The sequence below is a fragment of the Atractosteus spatula genome, chromosome 14 (genome assembly GCF_055471065.1).
Source record: "Atractosteus spatula isolate fAtrSpa1 chromosome 14, fAtrSpa1.hap1, whole genome shotgun sequence".
Classification (NCBI taxonomy): domain Eukaryota; kingdom Metazoa; phylum Chordata; class Actinopteri; order Semionotiformes; family Lepisosteidae; genus Atractosteus; species Atractosteus spatula.
The window spans coordinates 35,303,960-35,315,966 of NC_142719.1; the positions used below are offsets into that span (position 1 = coordinate 35,303,960).

The 12,007-nt window shown below is 36.1% G+C and overlaps 1 protein-coding gene across 1 annotated transcript in view; it reads right to left on the reverse strand.

The window, feature by feature from the left end:
• Nucleotides 1-8,914: 8,914 nt before the first annotated feature.
• LOC148821253 (protein diaphanous homolog 1-like) overlaps nucleotides 8,915-12,007 on the reverse strand; it is a 47,958-nt gene continuing 44,865 nt past the window's right edge. Inside the window, exons 18-19 of the mRNA XM_088933449.1 lie at nucleotides 9,180-9,294; nucleotides 8,915-8,988 (exon numbers count right to left, since the gene is read on the reverse strand). Coding sequence (XP_088789575.1) covers nucleotides 8,915-8,988; nucleotides 9,180-9,294 — 189 coding nt within the window. The remainder of the gene's footprint in view (nucleotides 8,989-9,179; nucleotides 9,295-12,007) is intronic.

The following is a 12,007-nucleotide window of genomic DNA, read 5'->3' on the forward strand; positions in this document are numbered from 1 at the left end:
AATTCAAACGCCTGGAAGGAAAATTAGGCCACACGTTTCCCTACATGTGTAACAGTTTCGCAGGGTTCAAAACTGCTTATCTAAAAGGTTAAAAGATCAAATGTAATGCTTTAAAATAATTAATAAATACATCTTTGATTAAATACCTGCCACTACTTGAGAGGCAATAAGGGGCACGTCACAACAAGAAGGAGGAAACAAAGGGCAAAGGCATCAGACAAACAGCCGCAGAGGTGTTTACCAGATTTTCAGAAATAAAAGGTCAACACACATGAACAAAACCAAGATCAAAGAAAGGAATGACTACCACTGGCTACGCTGAGTGGCCACTGCTGCAAGTAACCATCATCTCAGGGTGCTGTCAAATGTAGAAACTTGTCTCTCCACTTTATCAAACTCCTTCTGAAACATAGCACTCGAATCATTTGTTACCAAGCACTTTCTGTAAATTTTATACAGACTTCTTCCTAGGCCTTACAATGTCAGGTAAACATGATTTCTACAAGTTTCCTGCTATTTTTAAATTTGCAATTGGCTGGCCACATGCAAGTTAAATAATACACAAAAACACATTTCTTGGGAAATTTAATCCTATTATGCAGCATTACTATTATGTTTGGAAGAGCAGCTGATGAAGGAGCTACTCTGATACTTTTAAGAGTACCACTAAAGGCGGTTCTGCACAAGGAAACTCAAACAGGAGGGCAGAAAATCCAGTATTTTTTTCGGAGTTCACTGCCTTGTTGTGTTATTCTTTCAGGGAAAAAAGTTTACTTTGAGGTTTTCCTCTAAAGTACCTCAACTGTGTTGTAATTTATCGAATATAAAAAGTCTTCCTGCTGCTATCACATAAGCTGAAAGCACAGGATTTTAATTTCTATAAATATGCAAATATTCAGGAACAGGAGGAGGTATGTGAGTCTGTGTAGAAGGTGGGGGTTGAGTTGGATGGGTAGGAGGCAGAAGAAATCGTATTCACACCCAATGGGAGTTTGCACAAGAGGTTCTGCTCAAGAGGAAAATTTTGAAAAGGGGAACGAAACGTCATTATGAGGGTAGTATTTTTCATTTCATATATGGCATCATAATAACAACTTAAGAAAGAAGTCATCTCATGCATTATCTTGTTCCCATTTATGTTAATGAAGACTTTCTTTCCTCTCCTCCACAAGAATTAATTGTGTGTGCATCAATCTTCATGAAAGCCCTGCATATTTAAATGATAAGCACAGGGTGTTAATGTTGCAATCTTGCCATCTCATTTTTTTAAGATACTTTTTTGTAATCAGTAGCATCAAAGTATAAAACAGAAAATAAGCCTGCCACAAGTTAACCCTGGGCGATGTGAAAAACAGAATCTTGATTAAGATGCCACTTCTTAACCAAGGCATACTGTTTGTTGTTTAATTAAAACAAACCCCTGCTCGATCGATTTCTGAAACAATTTACAGTAGATTAACCAAAACTATGCAAAAACCAAAGGAAAGAGAGAAAAAAAAGTATTTGCATATGTGTACTGAGTAGGTGTTGGTTCATTACAAAAATAATAAAAATAAACTCATTGCACTGCAAAATGCAGCACTATGGTTTATTATAATGGAATTGACTTAGCATCATATAAGGATTTATCAATCCCCATTAAAAATCCCTTTTAGTTAATCAGAACCTGCATTTAAATGGTAATTTATATTTATTTATTTCCTGGAGAAGCCTTCTTGGAGTTGTAAATTATAATCTTTCAGAAATAAAGCCCAGATGAAGAGGAGCATATTATCAAACATGAAGGCACAGTGGGATATACTTAATTTCCATCTTGAAGCCTAGACAAAGCACTAGAATTATTGGCAAATCTGCTGTATAAAATGAAACCAAAATGCTGGAAATATTGTTTTAATACAAAATAACATTTCAGTACATCAGTCAGTAGGAAGAGAAGACTAGAATGCTATTAGATATACTGAGTCAACAGTACAGATTTTATCTCTAGAGAAAAACTTCCAAAAAAGGGACAATTTCATATTACTTCTGCATATTACTGCTCCAGACTTTTTCAATGACCAATAATCTCTCTATTAGCTTTTTAATCAATTCAATCAGTGTATTTTTACAGGAAATGTTTGTAAGGATTGTTGAGAACAACATTGGTAGAGGAATCTGTTAAAGTTGGGCTTCTGCTGTGAACCCATTTGATTTTCCTATAATGTTATCAACTGAAACAAAATAGAAATAAGCTACAAAATACGGTGAGCACACATTATTTTGAGGTCCACATTTAACTGTATAAACTAAGCTCTCCATTTTGGGTTCAGTAATACATCTTGACAATGGCTTGGATGCGCTTGTGAACTTATCAGTGTACTCTTACCCAGGCTCGATTTAAACAGCTTCAGTTGTTTCAGTAATTCCACTTGATGGCACAAATAACACTGAATACCTCTGTCCTGGAAGTTTAAATATTTTATTAACGATCTTTCACTTAATTTGACTTTGAACGTGTCTAGGTGACAAATGCAAAAAGCTTGTACTATGCGTGCGGTCTCTCAGAAGTTAATTGTTTTCTTTCAGATTATTCTGGCTTCGGGCACTTAAAGCTAAAAAGCTAAAAACATAAAGCTGTACTTTGGATAGCAAGCACCATTCCTATAGGAAGTCTTTTCTGAAACGCTCACTTGTATCTCACTGCTGGTTTTGTGTCATAAGTGACAGCAGTATGTTGCTAAGAGGCTACAGGTAGGACTTTGCCTGCCCATGTCCCTACAGCGAGACCCTCGCCACACCAATGTTGGAGAGAACTCATTTGGATTTTCCACTCTGCACACTGGAACACAACCTGCAATGATAGTTTGTATTGTATTGCTGCAATCACAAATTGTATGATGTCATGGACCTAAGCACAGCATTCTCTGTAAAACCAAAGAAGGTGTTGCCTTTGAGTGAAACTGGTCGTGCCAAGATCATCTGCATTAAGAAAAACATCTGCTCTTAGGCACTGATACAATACAGTGAAGTCACTTTGGAATTGAACACACTGCCTAAAATGAATTCAAATCAGTCAAGCTTTGAAGAAACTAACAGAATACAAACGATTGCATATGCTGCATGTGTTCCTTCTCAATGCATATTATTTACTGGTATATATTTTCTTCCAAATTTAAAAGAATTCATAAAGTTTACAGGCAGGCTGTCAAAATTGCCTTAAAGGGCTTTTTAAAAGCCCTACAGGACATAATGAATACACCCACATAAGAGCTCACTTAACTAAGCTAATGAGTACATAGTAGAAGTACTAAAAGCACTTCATTTTTTAAAAATGAGAATACAAATTTCGAAAGTTATCAATAAAAGTAAATAATACACTATACTCACTTCTGAATGACATGTATAACTTGAAGGTGCTGAATGTTTTTCTTTTGGTACAAAAAAGTGATTCCATTACACTCTTTACAGCACACTGCATTCCTTTCCTGTAAGTTAACTCTTAGCGCTGGAAAACTGTTCACACACTCGTCCTCTGAACTTTATGAAAGATGACATTTGTACACCAATTAAGAAGAAAAATGACCTAATTTAAAACTGACAATCTAATTAAACCCACAAAATGAGTCACGGCAAGTCAATGTCAGATTACATTAAAGGCAAAAAAGCTATCGATTTATGCCTTTAAAGTTTTCCTTTTAGCTAGGAATGACAGTGAACTAATTATAAAAAACCCTCTGTCAGATTACTCTGATTGTAGCCAAAGGAAAGGTGTGCACAAGTTTGCGACTGCTATTAATTTAATCTGAAAAATAGCTAAAGCTTAGTGTGTCACACGTAGTTACAGATTGCATGATTCTACTACACAAACCCAAAATATAGCTTATTTTAAAGCATCTGCATTGGTTCTCCCATTTAGAAACTATCAAGTTTTTCAAAACAGACACTGAACTCTACATAAAACCATTTCTGTTTCTCCATATCTCTTCTGAAATATAATATGCTCTGATAACAAGGTCCTGCTGGATTCAATGTGAAGGAACTATTTGAAAAATGCATAAAATCTATTCAGCTTTACGGTAGACACAGTAAACTCAAACTAGAACTGGTCCCAAAACACATCCTCTACAATTCCTTGGATGAGTAAAGAGCCTTTACAATAATCTGAATAAATCCTCACATCCTTAGTAATCACTGTAGTTTTGCATACATCATCTCTTTAAACTTAAAGTGGATATATACATATTCAGCAACTGTTTCTGTAGTTTTGCAGAATAGCAGCAATGTGGCTAATGTATAATTCAGGATCGCTTGAACTGAGAAAATCTTAGTTCCAGGACTGTTATAACTCAATGAAAACAAGAAACATCTGTTTTTTTTAATAACCAATATATTTCCAGAACATCTGAAAGGGGAAGAGTTACATTGACAGCTACTGTATATGTGCTTGTTAGTAAGCTTGTAAAGCATGGGATACTATTTTGTGGAAAGACCTTTGTGCAAATGTTATCTGAACAAAGGTTGAAGCTCTATGTCTAAATGTTTAAATAAAGCACAAGGACAAACATCCATGTGACAGCGATCCAGAGCTAATCTCATTGGTCACTTTGATTATCAGATGATAAAAGCAACTAAAATCACAGACTGTCACTGTCGGCTTTGACCATGTGTTTTAATGGAGCTTTTGATCTAATAGATCATTAAACACTTATTAATAAGATGAAATTTTCAGCTTCCTACCAGAAATAATTAAGTAGGTCACTGAATTTATTAGTCATCTTAGGTGAAACCAGTTTCATTGCCAGATGGCACCATGTCATATTGACTGGTGTGCTGTGAAAGGCTAAAAATCCCCAAGGTTGAGAATTAGACCCTATCTTTATACATACTTTATATTAAGAAATTCCTTTAGGATGATAGAATACATTAATATCATATCATAATAATAATTGCAGGACTTTCAACACTATCTTTGAACTAATTGGACTAGCTGAGGTACAGACTTCAAAAAGGCAGCAATCAAGCAGAGTGCTAGTGCGCTAAAAAAAACCTTCAGATACTTAGACTGTAATGACAAAAACACGGTAAAACTGAGGTCGACATTTCAAAGCAACAAATTATAGCTACTATTACAGATCAGTGGTACTATTAAAACACTGTCTTAATGGGAGAGATTGAATTCTCCCATTGAATTCTAAATTAAGCCTTTATTCAAGAAGAGACAAGTTACTCTGGTCCCATGAAGATTAAAAAAAAAATAGGAATGGATTGAATTGGTCTTGACACCAGAACATCTGTAATGCTCTCTTGATTATAGATGACAATAGATCAAGAAATGGAGCAAATGTCACAAAAGTTTCGATATGTTACTTTCCTTCATGAAGCTAGTTCTCTAGAATTCTCTCTCGCTAGTTCATGAATCTAGGAATGCTAATGTGGTTGTTTTGCTTCACTGATTAAAGGAGAAGTGGGTTGTTTAATTCTCATCCATAACCTGCTTCATCCCACTGCTCTAGGCTAACAGCAATAGAAAAAAGTCAGATGAACCCAGAAGGGATTTGATACTTTAGGGACCCCTGTAATATATTTATGTAGCCGTGTCTCAATGAATGTATTTGTCTTTCAATATTCCTTTATTACCTCTGTTTCTTCCTCCAATCCTCTGTACTAGAATATGACCAAAAGAGCACCAGAGATGAATACAAATATATACAAAGAGACAGATGGAATCGGACAAATAATGATGAAAAGGTCACAGTGTGTTTTGCGTCAGATGTAATAAAAGGTTATATTGCATCAAGGCAGACTACACATGCTAAATAAACATATAAAAGAAATGAGAAGCACTGTCAGCTCTGACATTTGATTTTCTTGAAAACTTTGTTTTAAATTGAAGAGACTGTGATCCAAAGGGCAGCAAGACTTGTATACGAAAAAATAAAATGTGGTCAAAATTGATTGTGTACATAAATACACTAGCTCATTGGGGGGTGCAGACAAAATGGTTTTCTTACAATTACTCTGAGCCTATGAACGTCGCACAGCACACATGAAATGAACAGGTCTAAAAAAACGTTATACTTCATCCTACATCCTGTTACACAATTTTAAACATCTTATATCTGCAGTAATGCTGCTTTGATACAATGTTCTTGGACTCAGAAACACATTAAATATTCCTGAAAGCACCAATTTCCGCTTCCGAAGTGCCTTGTTAGCTAATCAGCATCTTATCTCTGCCTGCTGCATTGTAACTCCTAAATATTGTTGGGTGTTGATTTGCATTTCTGCCTTATAAATGAAGCCAAATTAGTGCCTGGCATGTTTTCAGTGAATTTTAAACCCTGGCTTATTGCTCAAAATCCCCTTCTGGGGAATAGCAAGTACACTATCAAGAGTTAGCAGCAGTGCCCTTTCCAAGCCTAGCATACTTTACACTGTTTGGCATATATCAGTGTGAGTGTTTTAAAGCAGTTGACAGAAACAAGTGTTTGCAGACAGATGCTAAATCCATTGCAGCCCTCAGGGAAAGCAGGTTCTAATGGCTACTCTAACCTCTGTAGACAGGAGGCTGACATCCAGTCCCGGCAGGAAACCAGGATATAAGCAAACAAAGATAATTGAGAATAGGAGCACCGGCTTTCTTATACACACAAAACAAATGAGCCAGACACAAAATTAAGTACAAGTGAATACTTAACTTTCAAACTTTTTAAAAATCCACTCAAATTCCCCCCAAAAAACCAACTAGGCCTTGTCACAAAACACTTTCCAGTGCATAATAAACAGTACAACTTCAAATCCACATATTTTTCCACACATAAAACAAGAAACCACTAAGCACTTCCACAGTGACGCTTATCAGCAATTTTCATGAATATCTTTGCTACCGAGATGCACATTATTTCTTTACTTCTGACTTCAAGCCATAACGGGGTACTATTCCAATTATAGTAAGAACCCCATCAAACTTAAGCTCCGCATTAGTCATTTTAATCAAAAAAGGCTCACTCTAATGGTTAGACAGTTGTAGAACAGAACACATGCATTACTTATCTATTCATCAATTAAGAACTATACACATTTCAATCAAGTATATAAAAGCTTTACGCATTTTGGTAAGAACATGGAGATCAAGAAGGTCTCCTTAAATAGGTCTCACTGATATTCAGAAGTTGTGGATTTTATACATGACTGAACTATGTATGACATCGAATAAAAACAAGAAGCAATGCTTTTGCTGTGCCATCACTGCTTACAGCCACAGATTTCAATGGCCTCTCAAAACTATTTCTTGAAGCATAGCCATTAACACACACTGGGGCTGACCCCATTAGCGAAGTCTTTCGAATCACTTTGTATAACTCAGCGACCAACACCACTCCAACCTTTTTCTTCCCTTGGATATTTCTGGAAGTAGGGGAAAAAAATGTTCGCTTTGGAAATAATTCCGCAACTACTCTAAGTACAAAGCACAGAGCCTATTGAAGCAAATACATAATGATGAATGTCTGCAAAGCATTTCAGAGCAAGAGAAGCAGGTGGAGAGGAATGTAGTAAATACCAGATTGTCACTTAAATGTATTCTCCTTCTTCAATGGCTCTGTAACTATTAGTACAGCAAAACAGGAACGGTTTCTAATCCAGCAGAACACAAAAAAGGCTAATTCCGAACTCTTTACATGGGATCAAGCAAAACTGTCTCCATATTTTTCAAACTGGTCCCTGCAAAGAACACCTATCTAAAATATTACTGTTCACTCTTTATATAATGAATAGACATTTCTTTGAAAATGATCCACTTCAGTACAGGGGACCTTTTCCCTTACTTACTAGAGGTGTAGTCAAGTATAAAAAAACTTCATATGAAAAAGCCAGATTGCTATATTAACTTACCTACTGCATGGACCCAAAGTGTACGTTTATGTGTGAATTAAGAGCATTAAAAGTTTAAGAACAGCAGTGACATCTATGAGGTCCCCAAAGCCATTCTCCAGGCAGTTTTGAGAAAATACCACTCAATGCTGCATTACCACCCACACAAGCCATTCTGCAACCCATTTAGAGAGAACATTCTCTGGATGAGCAAGTTGCCTATTTTTCCTGAGTCGTGAGCTCAAGTAAAGGATCATAAATCTTTCCCAGAAAACGGTTCTCTTCTTCACGAAATACCTAATTTTTCTAACAAAATGTAACTTCGCACCAAGGCTTTACTGTCCTTAAATTAAAGTAAGAAAGCGCTCTTACCTTTAGAAGCTGTGTGGTTCAGCAGGTGCATGGAAGAGAATAGAAAATTAAGTTAGCGAGCCACAAAACTGATGCAAACATTACAACCTACTGAATTGAAAATTCTGCAATATACTTGATTTTATTCAGACTTGATTTGAATAAAATTAGTTTTAATTTGCTCCGATAAGAGACAAAAATAATGTACCAGGATACATACTGTGTGGCCTGTGTTAAAACAGGACTTGTGAGTTTACAATAAGTTACTGTACTCAGTGCTCTCAAATCGTTACAAACGTAAATTACACCGTTGAAGTCAATAATATCATTATCATTCTTCATTAGGCCATCATCTGATTACAAAATATTCATCATGGAAACTGTCTATTACCTTTTCATAAAAGTCAGTGTAATAACTTTATGCACACAATGTACTGGAAGACAGTACTGACATTCTGAGGCAGAATAATCATGTGACACTTCAAAAGATTTAGATATGGCCATTTAAAAAGGGGGCAATGTAAACAAAGTAAACCCTAGACTGGGAACAAGAAAAACTAATACTTTGAAAATGTCAGAAAAAAAATGGCTGCTGGCACAGCTTCCCTGCTATAAATTTTGATGCTGTAAATTTACAAGACCAAAGAAATGTAAAGCAAAAATGAAAGAAAATGTATTCATAACGTGCATAATCCATTAAGATGAAAACAAACTACAGCACTTTGTTTTCAAAAGCAAACTGCAGGTAACCAAGTCCATCGGTAGATCGGATGAACTGTGTGGGAGCTGGTATTACACACAGACAGATTTGGAAGGACTGATTCCTCTAAACTTCTATTGACACCCAGACTGGAGTGAGTTTGAGAATGCCCTGCTCTAAACCTATTAAATATTGTGTAGGCAGGGTCATAACATTCTCTGGAAGTGAAATACTGACATGCTGCTGAATGTAAAAGGTCTGAGACTCAAACACTCACACTTGGTCTGAGATGAGAACGCCAAGGTGAGCTTGGCAAAGAGCTCATTGTTCTCAAAGCGATCTTCCTTCACTTTGGTCCAGAAGCTGCTCTCCGAAAGATCCTCTACACCAATCTGAGGGAATACGAGTGGATAACTATACACAGAGGCCCTTCACATATCCAGTTCAAGACAAAATAAAAAAAGACATCACAAGCCTCCGTGTAACATCTGAGCCCAAAGCAATTATGTAAAGTGTGTCAACAGAAAAGTGCTTTTTTTAATTGACATCTCAGTAAAATACGGGACAAGAATTTTCTTTAAATAGCAAAAATACACAATGGCAAAGTACAAACATGTTAATTCTCTATCAGATCACAAAACTCTCCTATTGATGCAGTTTGGTTTCATTCCCTTCACTATTTTCCCTGTAGCTACACCCCGTAATTAACATGCAAGTCAGTATTCATCAGTGCTCCATCATTCCTTCCAACACTCAAAGATGACAGTCATTTTAATCTGACATGCCAGTTGACAGATCTTGATTGTACCGTCGTTTTTACTTCTGAGGTGTGCATACAAACTAAGCAAACTCAGGTTATCTGTCACACTCGACAGCCTCCTAAGAGTCCTGAAACCGTTCAATTCACATCAACTGCTCAGAAGGGTTAAATATGTTCCCCCTCCTAAGGATCATTGAATACTGTGAATACAATCCATGTAAAAATGTCTTTTTGGCTTAGTCTGTCACATGCAAACTGGGATTTAGCAATGGGATCCTGTTATGATAGAGATTCATATGTCTTCCTGTGTCATCTCTGAAAAAAATATTTTTGAAAATCTTTGTTAGAAAGGAGTAGTCCTTGTGCAAATTTTATAGCTGTCACACCATTAAGCTATTTTTCTTCCTTTTGTCCTTTCGTTTTCTCATCAGAAATAAAGTGAGTGAAAGGTACTGACTTCCATGGATACCAACCTTTCATTACCCAGTGCACCAATGCAGAGAGAGAGAGAAAAATGAGGCAGGGAAAAAAATGTTAATTTAAATTACAAAAGAATGCTGTCCTTTCTAGCTGCAATCTAATTATCTTTCACTGGCGCAGTTAAAAGAAACGGGATTATTAAAAAGCAGTTTCTGTGACATCCTCGTCAAAGGCCTTTCACCACTCAGAAAATGAAAAGACTTAAATGAAAAAAGGAAAAGTATAAATGTTCATGAACTCCAGAGAAGCTATTAAACTGTAGCTTAAGGCTAAAAGGATAGAGTCAGTTTTGATGTTTTAACTATTACAGGCTAGCAAGCACATACTGCAGCTCAGCAGGTCTTTGCTGACTGCCATCCTACGGGTACTGGGTTGCAGTTCTTGCCAATGCTGGTGTTACAAAAATGTAATTTCAATGGATGAAGTGCTAGTAAGGAAAAGCAGCAGAGGAATTATTTTGCCAAGAATTCTGCAAGCCAAATGGAAAGGTGACATATCTTCACACCCCTTTACGACTCGGAAAACTGTTACTTTCAGCACAAAAACATGAGAAGGTCTACAAATGCAGGAAGGCTATTCTGCACGTCTTTCTTTGCTGCCAGAAGCTGATCCACGGACCTCATTCAGGCATTTCAAAAGCCAGGCATCACTGTTTATTGCAGCCCTTTGTGTAAGAAAAGTGCCACCTGCTCTTTAAATATACCTCCCCTTAGTCTCTTTTTGTGTCCTCTAGTTTGTATTTTTTTGTTGCTTCTAAAGAAGTCCACTGGTTTGACCTAGTCAATGCCTTTGAAGATTCTGAATATTGGAATGAGGTCCCTTCACAGTCTTTTCTGTTCAAGAATAAAAAAGTTTTGGTTATTTTATTCTGTCAGTGTAGGACATAACCAAAGAGCCCAGGATCACACTGTTCTGGACTCATTCTAAACCTTTTCTAGAATCTAGAATCAGGTGACCAACACTGTATACAATATTTTAAATATGCATTTAATAGAACAATGTACAATTACTTATTCCTTTATTTAATTCTACACTTTAAACTATACATCATATCACCCTGCATTCCTTTTAGTTACTTTCCACACTTACTGCAAAATAGGAAAATGTTAACCGAAACACTGAAGTCTTTTACATAGACTTCAGACTCAGCGTTTCACATTGTATATTAACCAGTCATGATCTTCAATCTGCAGGCAACACAATGAACTTGTCACAATGAACTCTTTTTTATTTCCTCTGCTACTTCTACAGTATTTACTAAAACTCCTATTTTGACATGACCTACAAACCAGACTAGCTTTACTAGAATTTAGATTGTTAATACAAATCAGGAAAAAAAGCAATCGTAATACAGATCCTTGCCATATCAAACTCAGGAGTACTCATCTGTATTCCTGCTATTTGATTTTAGATCCATTAATGAGATTCAAATTCATAACATCATAACTGCTGTAAAAAACTACCTTTTATAATTTCATATTAACTATGCAACATTAGCAATTGTTCAGTCAAGGCATACTAACCTATCTTGACTGACAGCAGAAAGTTTTGTTTGAAATCCTGTTTGAAATTTGTTTTGTCAATCCTTTAGGACAACTGGCAAAACACCATTAGCTCCTGAAGATGTATTGTTTTATTTATTATTATTAGTTTTTTTTTAAAAGCTATAACATTTCTGTTTTTATTCAAGCTAATATGACTTAATAAGGAACTTTTTTCCTTTTTCAGCTTGAAGCATGTTGTCCATTTCATCCCTCCATCAATATATTAGCCATTCACTTTCATCTAATGGTTTTCTATTGCTGGATATATTACGTGCCCATGGCACTTCACATCAACCTGCATAGTTCTGCAACTGTTGTAAT